General features: G+C 37.7%; 1 protein-coding gene across 5 annotated transcripts in view; it reads left to right on the plus strand.

Annotated features, from left to right (window-relative positions):
• The window catches only part of ARID4B (AT-rich interaction domain 4B), a 107,564-nt gene that overhangs the window by 56,951 nt on the left and 36,664 nt on the right, over window positions 1-13,949 (plus strand). For all 5 annotated transcript variants that reach the window (XM_089529886.1, XM_089529888.1, XM_089529889.1 and 2 more), the window contains 6 exons: window positions 2,183-2,256; window positions 4,549-4,695; window positions 7,049-7,117; window positions 8,346-8,440; window positions 11,697-11,794; window positions 12,338-12,593. In XM_089529886.1, the coding sequence (XP_089386012.1) occupies window positions 2,183-2,256; window positions 4,549-4,695; window positions 7,049-7,117; window positions 8,346-8,440; window positions 11,697-11,794; window positions 12,338-12,593 (739 nt within the window). The remainder of the gene's footprint in view (window positions 1-2,182; window positions 2,257-4,548; window positions 4,696-7,048; window positions 7,118-8,345; window positions 8,441-11,696; window positions 11,795-12,337; window positions 12,594-13,949) is intronic.

The raw sequence follows: 13,949 nt of genomic DNA on the forward strand, positions 1-13,949 counted from the left end.
TTTTCATTAAATTGCTTTGCTTCAAACTTTCTTCTCATGTCACAGCTAACAGGTCAGTTCCTAGATTGGTTAAATTATAGCTCTAGGACTAGGAAGGCATGGTAGAAGAACTATTTCCTGAGAGGCAGAAACAACCCATCAATCTCCAATCTGTCTTCCTGCCTGACACAGGGAAGCTGCATTTTTCCAGTGCTCCTCATTCCTCTGAAGGACGAGGAAAGTACAAAAGGAGTCTGTTCAAAAATTCTCAGCCGGAGGGATAGGAAGAGAACTTCCTGTTCTTCCAATACATCATTCCCCTTGCACCAGGTAGAATGGAAGGGGCAGGAGTAAATCTTTGGTTTCACTATGCTCACATAATTCCCCACATTTTTCCTTGCCATCTCTCAGTGAGTGATCATGTTTTGGAGAGACACAGAAAAAAGGTTCAGCAGAGAACAGCAGTATTATAGGAGTGTGAACCAGGTGATTTTAATCAGCTTTGCTTTCCTTGATGGTTCAGCTCGAATCACCCACTATCCTTCAGCTTGTTTTATTACAAAGCCAATGGGTGGCCTTGCCCTGCCCTGAGAGATGAGGATCTTAGCCAGTAGAGACACCTGGTCTTAATTAGCCAACCAGCTCCTGGATGTTTTGCAGAGACATAGCAAACAATTCAGTGGAGAACAGCAATATTATGGAAGCATGGCCAGGTGCTTTTAATTGGCTTCCCTCTCCTAGATGGCTCAGCTCCATTCACTCACCATTCATACCCTTGCTTTATCTTGCTATTGTGCTTGCCTGAGGTACCTGCCAGATCCTCAGAACCTGGGGTTTTGGCTTTTCCTAGGCCTGTTTTAGAGGGCATTTTATTTCACCTGCTACAAACCTTGAGGTTGTCATCTAAAAATAGTAGGTTGAAGCCTTTGGCAGAAAGGCTTTTGTATGTAAAGAAATTTTATTCTCTATAAGCTGAACATATTTTCTCAGATCATATATCTTCACAAGATTCTCTTGTGGCCTTCCTGACTTCAAAAGCTATTTAACCCATTGAGTCAGCTGAGGTATTAAAATGAGCAAGAGCTCAAAATGCCTTGTGCAGAGGATTTGAGCCATCAAAATGGATTTATCATGGCTCTTCTTATTTAACAAATAAAAACATTATTTGTTTAGCTCTTCAGTACTAAGGAAAGCTGTGTCAGCTTTTTTCACAGAGCTACTTTCATGCTGGCTAGTAGATTGACTTCTGTTTCTGATTTGCCGGTCAGATATTTTTTAAAAGAATTCTCTGACCACAGCTTTCTTGGTAGATACTTTGCCTTTGCTTAAACTGCAGATTCCTACTTTGTTTTATCTTTTTCCATCATAATCCCAGATGTGAAAGTCTTTCTCCATTAGCATGTAAGATTTATAGGCCCAGTACAGAGGGGTGGGAAGCGCCATCATGGGGCCAAAACTAGGGCTCGGGAGAGCGTAGCAGCTGCACGCTCCCAAGCCCTAGTGCAGGAGCCTGAGCGCCCAAACTGCTCTGGGCGGAAGAGCCGTCATAGGGCTGCATCATAGCCCTTATGACAGTGCAAAAAAAGGAGCTGCCTAGAGTGGCTCTTTTTAGATAGTGTGTCTGTGCTGCAACATGCGGATGCTGCAGCGCAGACACGGGCCAAAGATAGGAGGCACAGAGCCCTCCATTTGTACTGCCCCATAGTTAGCAAAGCCAAGAACATTATAGTACTTGCAACAAGCGTGGGACTGGAGTAGTCTTGGTGCCAATCCCAGGATATACAGGTTGAGTCTCTCTTATCTGGAATTCCAAAATCTGAAATACTCCAAAATCCAAAACTGTCCACATAGGTGACTGAGACACATCTTTGCTTTCTGATGGTTCAATGTAACAACCTTTGGGGCTTGACAGACCAGTGAAAAGTGCTGGCCTGTATGTGCAGTGAGGGCTGAGCATCCCCACGCTCCAGGCCCTTATCTCACTGCCCAGCTGCCCTTAGGACACACTCCTGGTACAGTTGCCCTTAGGACACACACACTGCCCAGCTGCCCTTAGGACACACCAGGCACAGTGGATGGAAGGGCGTCATGATTCTACGCCACTTATGATGCCCCTTCCAGGAAGCTGCTTAGAGCAGTTTCTTTTTGCTTTCTAGATTGATTTTTTCCCAAGTTTTTAAAATAAACACTATTATTTGTTTAGCTCTTCAGTACCAAGGAAAGATGTTCGAGAAATTAGTGATTCTTCACCAAAGCCTGATGCTACACTAAAACAAGGTAAGAGGAATCTTGAAATAAAAAATAATGTTTTCCAGGGTAGAAAAAAGTGGCATATACTTTGAGGGCCAGTTATAATGGCCTATCCCAGAATGGGTGTGCTGTCTTCAGATTTCAATAATTAGTAAACCCAGAGCTTTTGGTTTCAGCTCCCAGAATCTACTGATTGGCATATTTTTGTAATTGTGGTCGCCCCATGAAAAACCTTTCCAAGAACTGACCAAATCATGCCCTCCATACTATTGGAATACTGTCTTATATCAAATCATACTATTATACCCTTTAGATCCCTACTGTTAACATTCGCTACAAGCATCTGTTCAAGGTTTTAAGCAGGAGTTTTTTCCAGTCCTATCTGGAAATATTAAGAGATTGAACCCTGGAACCTTCTGCAAACAAAATGGGTTTCTTTCCATAGACCTATTTTTCCCATTCATTCAATTCTCACCCAAAGTAGAAGGTAAAGCATCAGATATTTCCCTGAAAGGAAAGAAAAAACATTTTCCCTCTTACTTATGCCTTCTCCATCTCTTGTTTTGTATAGTCTGGCAGTCACTGAGTGTGACTTGTGGGGGGGGGGGGGGAACAGATGATATTTTAAAACTTGACAGTTGTTGAACAATAAATAGCTACTTGATGTGCCAGTTGATGGTGCCTGTTTCCACTATATCTCTTCTCCCATTGGCTTCTTCACCTAACATCTTGAAAACCCATTTTGCATACTGATCCAACTGGAATAATTTTTTAAAACCCACCCCCATCTAACTCTCATTTCAAAGGAGGGCCATTGGCGACAGCAGGGATGGTGGTTAGCTGAATTTTCATTATTTATTTAAAATATCTATATGCCACATCACATTAATAATTTCTGAAGTTTTTTACAGCATAGTTAAATTACATTTTAAAAAAAACCATGGCATACAAAGCAATTAAAAGTAGAAAAAGTGAATTAAAACCAATTTTAAAAAGTTTTAAAATGGTTTTAATAATATTAGCAAGAAGTATAGTGGGGCCTGTTATCCGCTGGGGAGCCCCCGTGGATCCAGGAGCCCCCGTGGATAATAAAATCCGTGGATGCTCAAGTCCCATTAAATGCAGTGGCATAGCAAAATGGTGTCCCTTATATAAAATCACAAAATCAAGGTTTGCTATTTGGAATTTATACCTTTTTTTTGCCGGGGGGGGGGGGGGATATTTTCAAGCAGTGGATGCTAGAATCCATGAATAAGAAATAATAATAATAATAATAATAATAATAATAATAATAATAATAATAATAATAATAGGATTTATTTATATGCCACCCAGTCACTGGGAATCCGGGCGGCTTACAGCACAGGGGATAATTGACGGTTCCCTGCCCTCAGGCTTACAATCTAAAAAGACACGACACAAAAGGAGAAGGGAATGGTGAGGGGGGAGGGGATCAGGATTTTATTGATCGCAATTGTATGTTTTTATCAGGTTGTAACCCCACCTTGATCTGGAAGGGAGAGGCAGGGAAATATAAATATATTATTATTATTATTATTATTATTATTATTATTATTATTATTATTATTATTATTATTATTATTTGATCATGCCAAGTGATGAAACTCATCTCCTGGTATGATTAGGGTTCTGTATGATTAATGGCTCTGTTAAGGGTTCTTTGAAAATGTAGCAGTGGTATTTAGCACTGACAGGTGCACATATACCTTTTTGTGATGCCAATATTATAGATAAGTGAACACACTTATTATTGTCTGTTGGCCAAAGTACTCCAGAACAAATGTCATATTTCTCTCTTAGGATAAAGGGAAATCTCACAGTCAAATAAATCTAGGCTCTCTCTTGGTACCTTCTTTTTTTCACAGTGAAAAAGCTTGTTTCCTCTACCCCATTAGTCACTACATTTAATCCCAAGAGCTAAGTAATGTCTCACTGCTTATCTTGCCTTCATTTAAATTTTTACCATGCTGCATACTGTTTGATTAGTTTTTTTTAAATGTTGGAGAAAATTTGATATTGGTCACATTGGAATGATAAAATTCTACTTCAGTGATTCCCATTTTGCTATACTCTTGGCAAATGTGATGTTTATGACCAACGAACATCCAGAAGCCAGCATTAAATCATGGCTTCATATCCTGTCTTACTAGAAGCCCTTAATTGTAGTTTCCTAGTTCACTGTGCCTTCCTAGCTTGCTCTCTCATGTGAAAAAAGAACAAAGGATTGTGCCTGTGAGTGCACTAAACTTGCAGATTGTCAGTGGTAAATTGTGTTGATTAATTTTAATCCATTTACAGCTTTTGATCAAGCCTTAGAATTCCATAAAAACAAAACTGTTCCCAGTAACTGGAAGACTGAATTGAAAGAAGAAAGCTCCAGTAGTGAAGCAGAAGAAGAGGAAGATGATGAAAAAGAAAAAGAAGATAGCAGTGAAGAAGAGGCAAGTATAGCATTGTGTTCTAGTTGGGTTCGTGTTAGAATATTGTGTATTAATTGTTGAATTATTGCAATGCAACAAACAGTACCAGTACTGATTACAGTTTGAGCAGAAGCACTCACATTCTCAAGAGTTAGAAGCCTCATAATCTCCCTCCCCTGCCTATCCTAGTGTTCTTTGCCTCTGTATTTTCCCTCAATACTCTTTTTTTTCCTCACTGGCCTTTCTCTCCCTCTGTCCCAGTGATCAGTCTTTCCCGCTGCTCACTGTCTTCCCCCATGTCCACTTTCCTTAGGAGAAGGATCTTCTATCTCTTCAGCTAATTTTAAAAATAGAATATTAAGGGTGAAAATCCTAGGGTATCTTTACCAAGTTTGCCTAGGTTTCACAGTGTTGGAATAATAGGCATATATACTTTTAAAATGTATTTATTTATTTGTGCTGTTATGGATCTTTAGCATTTATCTTTCTTGTGGGGAAAAGTTTGTGAAGGCCTTACGGTTGCCATATTTCCAACCTAAACAGTTACTATGGTATTATCTAGCACCATAATCTTAGATAACGAGCAAAAGATAACCTGATTGAGCAATGACACACAAATTTAATGAGTATGCAAAGGGATCTTGTAGCACTTTTGAGATTAATGGAAAGAAAGAATTTGGTATGATGAGCTTTCGTAAACTTGAGCTTACTTCATCAGATGCTTGAGTTTGTCTGTGACAGTTCATGCTACCAACTGTTTTCTTTCAGACAGTCTCTAAGGTGCTACAAGTTCCTTTTGCATACTGATTTTTCAGACTAACATAGCTATGTCTTTGAAATCTAATGAGCATTCAGCATTTGTTATCTATAACTGGTTCAACAGTCAGTAACCATGTGTATATGAACTTGTAGATTCAGTACCTGGTTACACAACCTTGAGCAGCTATGACTTCAAGTAGGCATTTTCTGTACTTATTGCCTAGTCACCACATTGGTTTCAGTGCAACTTGATCCATTCTGACTTACAGAATTATTTCAGTTCAGTGTCATTTGAGGGCTTCCTTGCTTGACTAGGTCCTTCCATACCATTTTGAGGGAGTTTAAATCTGAATTAGATGAAAAATTTTTGAGACATTTAAAACCATTGGTGGTAGAGAAATACTTTTTCACCTTGGATTTTTTAAAATGGAAAAACTGATATTAGCACCTTTTATAGATGAACAATCACTTTGTTACCTTGGAAACATAAAAATTTATGTTGTATATCTTGATTTGTCATTAAACTATCTTATTTCATATGGTAAAAGTACAGTTAGTTCAGACAATAATTGCAAGCTGAATTTAAATGAAGCATTTATTTTTATTAGAAGAGGGGCTGCAAGGTACTGAACTGTAAGAAACACTGAAATGTAAGAACATCTTTGGTTTTATCAATTTTTGAGGTGCAGATGAAAAACAACAACAACAAAAATGCAGCAACACAAGCGAAATAAAATTATTGATCAAAAAGGGAGGAAAATATAAGCCACATTGTATTTTATAACTATGGCACTGTTTGCACACTCTCTGTGTCTGAGCCTTAGATTAGCAGCAGGAGCAAAACCGAAGCGGGTATAGCGATCAGTCGCATGCTGTCCTGCTGTTCTGAAACAATTAATTACTCCAGTTTGTAAACTCTGGGCTGACCAATTTAAAAAAGACCCCTTACTTTAATATTAGCTTACTGCTTTTATAAATCCCTCCTGTATATCCAGTCTGTTGTGGTGATATGTGTAGTTTACAGAAACTACTTCTTTTCTAAATTTTACTGGAACTGATTTGTAAAAGTTAAAAAGGGCAATGCCAGGGGAAAACAGTGCAAGAAAGGTGAGCTTCAAAGTGGTGCCAAAGTATATGGGGAAATTCATTTTTTAAAAAAATAAGTCACCTGGTGTGTTGCATTGGATGCTGGAATTAGTTTTTCTGTTCTATGAAACTTGCCATTTTCACAACAACATGTTTTGTCTTTATAGAGAATATTTTATTTCCTACTTGTTTGCTTTAAACAAATCACTGACAACTAATTGTTAACTATAATTTGGTTAAAGATTATTATGCATTTAAAGGCTGCAATACTATACACACCTTTTTGAAGTATATCTCATTGAATGAGATGGGAATTACTTTTGAGTAGATATACTTTTGCATTAATTGAATAGATATATTAAACTGTATGTGTTTCGGCAGTAAAATGGTTATTTGTTTAAATATACAGAGATGATAAAAATTTAGAGCTAAAATGCTGAAATAGTCTATGATTGCTACTGAACTTCGTTTTATAGTTAACTGGGTTCACTGATATTTTCTCTCCTTAATATTGTATTATATAAATTAGGAAGAAGTAGAACCCTTTCCTGAGGAAAGAGAGAACTTCCTACAACAGCTCTATAAATTCATGGAAGATAGGGGTGAGCATTTTATCATGTTTATTTTATAGTTTTTATCTCTGTAGAAGAATGTAATACAGTCCTGGGTTTTATTTTTGGCAGTTGAAATTTGTTCCTTTTTAAAAATGGCATTCATTGCTGATAAAATATATTCCTTAGCAAAGTTATTTTGCCTTTATAAGGCAGGGGTGGGCAAAGTGCAGCCTTCTAAATGTTGTTGGACTACAGTTACCATCAGCCTTGGGTCAGATGGAAAATTGTGGTACTTGCAATCCAGCAACACCTGAAGGTCCACACATTGTCCATTTCATGTATAATGTATAGTCTAACTATCTCTGTGTTAAACCTGTCACCTATTTGTAAAATTTGTGTCCTGTGTAAGCTACAGTTAAAGTAAAAATAAAATAATAAAATAGAAAGTAACAGCATAGGAATGTTAAAACAGCAACAAAATGCAAAAAATCATTTAAAAATCCACAGTGCACAATAAATACTTTGAGTATATAAAGACATATATTCATACTGGACTACACAACCTATAATCCATCAAAATCAAACACAGGCCACCTCCCACAACTTGTGGGCTTGCATTTCTTAACCCTAACTTTTATAAGCCCAAACCCCAAGCTAAACCAGGAAGTTGACCCCCAGGTGACTCCCATACATTGCTGAATCCAAGAATGGGAAGCTGTTCTCACCTTACTCATTTATTTATAAATAATACAGACCTAAACATAGACAGTAATGTAGGACAAATAATATTCCATAATTTGTGTGGTCATTACTGAATATTATCACAAACCCATTCACACAACTAAGTACCTGTTAGTACTTGTAGGGGAAATTGAAACTCTTTGGAAAGAAATCTGAATTAAATAAAATCTATTTTATGAAGACAGTAATCAGATACATCTTTCTGTGTTTGTGCTCTTAATATTACATTACATCATTGAGGAGCCCACACATATTTGAGAACAGCTAATTATTTGGAAGAAATTATCTTTTTAAAAAAAAACTGATTTCATCTGTCACAATATGAATGATGGGGTTAAAATTGTAACTCCTATTGTTACTTACCTGGAGTATACTACATTGAACATGGTCACAATTATGTCTGAGTAAATATGCATCAGCGAATATATATGTTGTACAGTTTGTTTGTGGGACTGAAACTCTGAATTAATATAAGATATGAGAAGCTGTGCTTACTAAGATACAAAGCCACACTTCAAAATACTTTCTTTCACAGGGACTCCTATTAATAAACGACCTGTACTTGGATACAGAAACTTGAATCTCTTCAAATTATTCAGACTTGTACATAAGCTTGGAGGATTTGATAATGTAAGTACTCTAAATCAGGATAGATAGAATTTTACAATCTGAAGAAAAGCTGTAAGACACATATGAAAAAGGATATGCAGAAGATGATACCGATATACTCTTCTTACAGCTCCTTTACAGATTAGTTTTTCCAGGGCTGAGGTTCTCTTCCATGTGTAATATTTGATTAGAAGGCTGTCTTTTTGTGCTAGATACATTTATGAGGGATAACAGTGTCTAGCACAAGGAAGAATACTCTAGTTGCTGATCAGCTATTTGCAAGATATAGTCTTTCCTTTTTCTTTTCTTAGCATGGAAAAATTATTGGTCTTAGAAGAACTAATGTGTAAAAGCACTCTAAGAACTGTACTCTAATGCTTCTTTTTCTGTTGTTACTGCTAAGTTTTGTTTTGCAGTGTATTGAAATATTAAAGCAACAATGTGTATTATGTGATTCCTTGTAAGCATAGCAAAGACTAAAAATTTCATTATGCTTACAAGGCTTCCTGAGAATATCATCTTACTGCCCTTGTGATAGTATGTGCAGTGCCTTATTGTATACAATGTAATTATTTGTGTTGAATAGAAAGAAATTGCCTGTCATCATATTATATTATATCCTTCAACAATAGAAATATATTTTATCTACTCAGTACAGTATTTTCCTATAGCAAATCTAATTGAAAGTTGCCAGAAAACCCTCTGGAGTATACCTTGTGTATAGTTCAAAATGGGGCCTAATAACTGCTACAATACTCTTTAAACTGCCTAGCATGGATACTTTGACAGCGATAAACATAATATTCTGTTTGAGAACCCCCACAGTTCAAATATAGGTTTAAAATGGTGGAACCAGCATCAAAACACAAAACGAAATGAAAAGATAATGTGATAAGACAAACCTAAGGCATATACAAGGTTCCACAACTTCCATCCTGAGTCATGACTGAGAGGAGGATGAGAGGCTAGAATAGCAAGTTGGGTGCACCTTGACTGAAGGCATATAGAACACCTTTAAACAGTTGCATCCAATATATCAAACTAGTTCTTCTGAGCAAGTGATAATGATTGGGTTTGACTGGCTAAAGGCATCCTTAGCATCTTTAGTCAGGAATAGCCAGCATAATACTGTACGTTTTTCTCACTGTTCCCAAAGAAAGTATGGAATGGGGAAAATGGTCTGTTGGATGCAGCTGCAGAAACAGCCTGAGCACCTTTGAGCAGTAGCATACACAGGCTTGGTCCAGAGTAGGAAAGACCAGTGAAGGGGGAGGGCTTCTGGATACTTTGTCCATGCTGCTTCTAAACAATTTCCATCCTTATTATTCCCAGCTTCAACATGGCAATTGACAGAAGGATCACTGCTTAACTCTTCAATTTTAAAATTGGGCAAAAAATTGACTGCTTATCATGTTTGGAATAGGGCAGTACATACTTGTCCTGATGAGTGGAATGATTGAAACCTGGATGTATGATCTACATTTATAAAATGCATTAGAGTGCGTGCCCATGAAATAAATTCACCTTCTTGCCATTTCCATCTCTTACACCTTCTTGCTACATCAATCTTAATGATAATACTGACTTGGTATATGTAGGAAGTTTGCAAGGGGGGAGATGTGTATAAAGAAACTAATAATGAATATGTTATTTCTGCCTATAATAGTTTTAATTGATAATAGAAATATGTAGAACAGCCAAACATTAATTTAAAACTACTCAAAAGCCAAAGAAAGTTGGAGTTAATGTTTCTACAGTAGAATAATTTGATGTGAAGAATAAGCAAGGAATATGTAATCTTTGGATACCATAGACAGCCGAAAAGACAGACAAATGGGTCCTTAAACAGACCAAGCCTGAACTCTCCTTGGAAGCCAAGATGATCACATTAAGGCTGTTGTACTTTGGCTTTATGATGAGAAGGCAAAACTCATTAGAAAAGACAATAATACTGAGAAAGTTAGAAGGTAGTATAACGAGAGGAAGACCATATGCCAGATAGATAGACTCAATCAGGGAGGTCATGGGCCTGAATCTTCAGGATCTAAGAAGAGCAATGGAAGATAGGGGCACATGGAGATGTCTCATCCATAGGGTCGCGATGAGCTGGGGTTGACTCAAGGACAGTTAACAACAACATATAATTAATAGAATCAGAGGCCGGTTACAGACCGGCACTTTAGTGCGTGACGAGCACGCACTACGGTTACAAAAGGGCGGTGCTTCCGCACCGCCCTAACCCTAGTGCGTACTCGTCACGCACTAAACGCCGGCGGCCCTTCCATATGGCCGCCGCCGTGAGGACGTCACGGCCGCGCCGCCTCTAGACGGGGCGGCGCGGACATGACGTCCTTGCTCTGCACCAGGGCGCTTAGTGCGCCCTGAACACGGAGCAGGAAGGAGCTCCGTTTCGGAGCTCCTTCCTGGTTTAGTCCGCTGGGCGCAGCGGGGTGTCCTTGGGGCTTGAAGCCCCAGGGACACCCCTTTTCAGGCTGCGGGGAAGCGGCGTTTTGCTGCTTCCCCACAGCCTGAAAAGCGGCGGATCGGGGCCTCAGCGGCTGCCGCTCTGCACACTGAGGCCCCGATACACCGGGGAAAGGGGCGGGTGCAGCCCGCCCCAAATGGGCAGTCTATAACCCGCCATTGAATTGGAAGAGACCTCAAGGGTCATCAAGTCCAAGCTCCTGCCATGCAAGAATACATAAAGCCTCCAAAGAAGAAGACTCCCCCATACTCTAAGGAAGTGTGTTCCACTGTTGAACAGCTCCTATTGTTGGGAAGTTCTTCCTAATGTTGAGGTGGGATCTCTTTTCCTGTAATCAACTGTGCTTAAATTTGAATCTGTCTGCTACAAACTGCTTAAGTTGCCTTGAGTCCCAGTTTCACCACAGTGTATAGAAACAGTGATAACCTGTTATCACTCCCTGATATTATGAGGCATAGATCATATTTTATTGGGCTCAGGTAAAATGAATTCTTCACTTGGGTATACTATGAAAGTTAGATCCATTGTTTGTAAGTGAGCTAAGTATGAAGGCATAACAGATGTAGATCTTCACATATTGAAATAATGTAAAATATTGAATCAACCTGCAACACAGTTGTAGTTTGATATTAAGCAGTGTATTGTTCTGCAAATGTAGAAAGAACATCTTGAAATTTTCCATACAATTTTAGACTTTTGGATTTCAGAATTAATGGCTTGTTTAATTTTCATTAGTTTAATCATAAAACAGAAAGCTTTTATTCAGGTAACCATTTCTATCATTTTTTGTAGATTGAAAGTGGAGCAGTCTGGAAACAAGTATATCAGGATCTTGGGATCCCTGTCTTGAACTCGGCTGCTGGATATAATGTTAAATGTGCTTACAAAAAGTAAGTAATTCTGTATTTTTGACATTCAGTGCTGCATTTGGGCTTTCAAAAATGGGGTTTTCATCTCAGCCAAAAAGAGCATTTCATTTATATTCACTTCTAAACCTTTGATTGTTTAAAGTACCTTTCGTCCTGGTAAAGACATTTATATTATGCATATTCAATACCTTTAATATCCTCAATGTCATGCTTGAAGGTAAAGCCATTTTGACTAATTGTCAGATCAAGTTGGAAGTTCCTATATAGATTCAGAACGTGCTATAAGATGCTGGTATTTGGACATGTCTTAATTTTACTCCATATTACTTCCATTATGACTAGACTTGTCAGACTCAGTACAGCAACCTTTCACATATTTTCTGTATAAACAAATCGATAATTTTTTTGCAGTTGCAAAACAGTTATTCAGATAGTACCAAGTTTTTAACAAATCAGTCTTAAGCTTTCATTGTTTAAAAAATTAATTCAGATAACGAACAGATATTTGCTTCATAAAACAAACAAATGGCTAATTGACATTTGCATGTTGCTGTCATATTTTAGATACCTTTATGGCTTTGAAGAATACTGCACATCAGCTAATGTTGAGTTTAAAATGGAATTACCAGCAAAAATAACAAGCAAGCCTTGTAAGGACCATGAAAAAGATGTGAAAAAGCTTGAAGAAGCTGAGCCAAACGTAAAAGAAATAAAAGTGGAAACTGAAGAAAAAGATGATGAAATATCAACTGCAAAGCAACACGTTGCAACAATTGAGAATGAAAATGAAAGAAAAGAAAATGATAAATCTTCCTGTTTGGTAAGAACTGGCATTCTGTTTTGTTTATAAGATTTATCCCTGTGTAACAGTGTGTTTATTCAGGCATTAGAGTATTTGTGTGTTTCTTACAATCACAAAATATGAATGACATTTGCACAGTTTAAAGGACTACAGCTTAGATCTTTGTACGATCTACATAGCCAGAGTATTTGTGAGGTTCTCTAGAGTTGTCAAGGCTGAGAAAGTGTTCTGTTTAGGCTAAACTAAAATGCCAGGTCTCTCTGGAACTAGTGAAACCAGTCATCCCATAGTGCTTAGCATGTCCCTCTAATAAAATACCAGAAAGTGCCCCCCCTTCCTTTCAATTAAGATTGTGGCAGAAAGCTAGATCCCTACACCTCAGTTTCCAAACCTGCTTCTGTTTGCAAGCACTGTTCAATTTTAAAAGAACCTAATGAGTAAGTAATATGAGAACTTTCCATTTTGCTACAGGTGCTCTGATTTTTCTAAAATGTTCTTTATTATAGTCTTTAGTACAGAAGCAAATCATGTAAATAAAAATAGTTGTGTAAACATAAAATATGAGCACCAACATGGTGTAAGGGTTTGAATGCTGTTGTTGTGTGAGAGGTGTGTGTGTGTGTGTGTGTGAGTGTATTGGGACTCAATACAGGGACTCAAGTTGGCCAGCAACAAATTGAAAACAGTACAAATTGAAAACAGTACAGAAGCATTAAAATGTAGATACAGTGGACATTTTTTGAACATTTTCAAACCGTGGATGCTTGAATCCGTGTATAAGAAATCCGTGTATAAGAAGGGCCAACTGTACAAAGTTTTAAAAACAATTAGCCAATTTTTAAAAAGTTTTAAAAACACATTAAAATATAGTAAAAACTTTATATAAGCCTTAAAATTTGAATTACTTAACATTTAAAAGCCCAGCTCTCATCGGTTTGAAAAAAATGTGACAGCATAAGAATGTTTTTACCTGCCTTTGAAAGGAGAGCAGGGATGTGACCCTCCTGGCCTCTCCAGGGGGAACTTTCATAGCCTGTTGGAATATTGAACTAGGACACTGGAGACAAATGTGCAAATCCCCCAGTTGGCCATGGAAACCTACTGGATGATCTTGGGCAAGTCACACTCCTCTGAACAAATTCTGCCAAGAATACCCTGTGATAAGTACACTTTAGGGTCTCTATACATCAAAAATGACTTGAAAGCACACAACAACAACAGCAACAAACATAAAATCATACAACCATAAAATTAACTATCTTAATTTTCAAAGGAACATAACAAAAGTCATCCTGGATCAGATCACAGGGTTATCTTGTCTGGTTCTTTCTTTCTTTCTGATGTCTGTGGAAAGTTCATGAGAAGTTCATGAAT

The sequence above is a fragment of the Sceloporus occidentalis genome, unplaced genomic scaffold, assembly GCF_023333645.1.
Source record: "Sceloporus occidentalis isolate IW3139 unplaced genomic scaffold, rSceOcc1.0.p SCAF_6, whole genome shotgun sequence".
Classification (NCBI taxonomy): domain Eukaryota; kingdom Metazoa; phylum Chordata; class Lepidosauria; order Squamata; family Phrynosomatidae; genus Sceloporus; species Sceloporus occidentalis.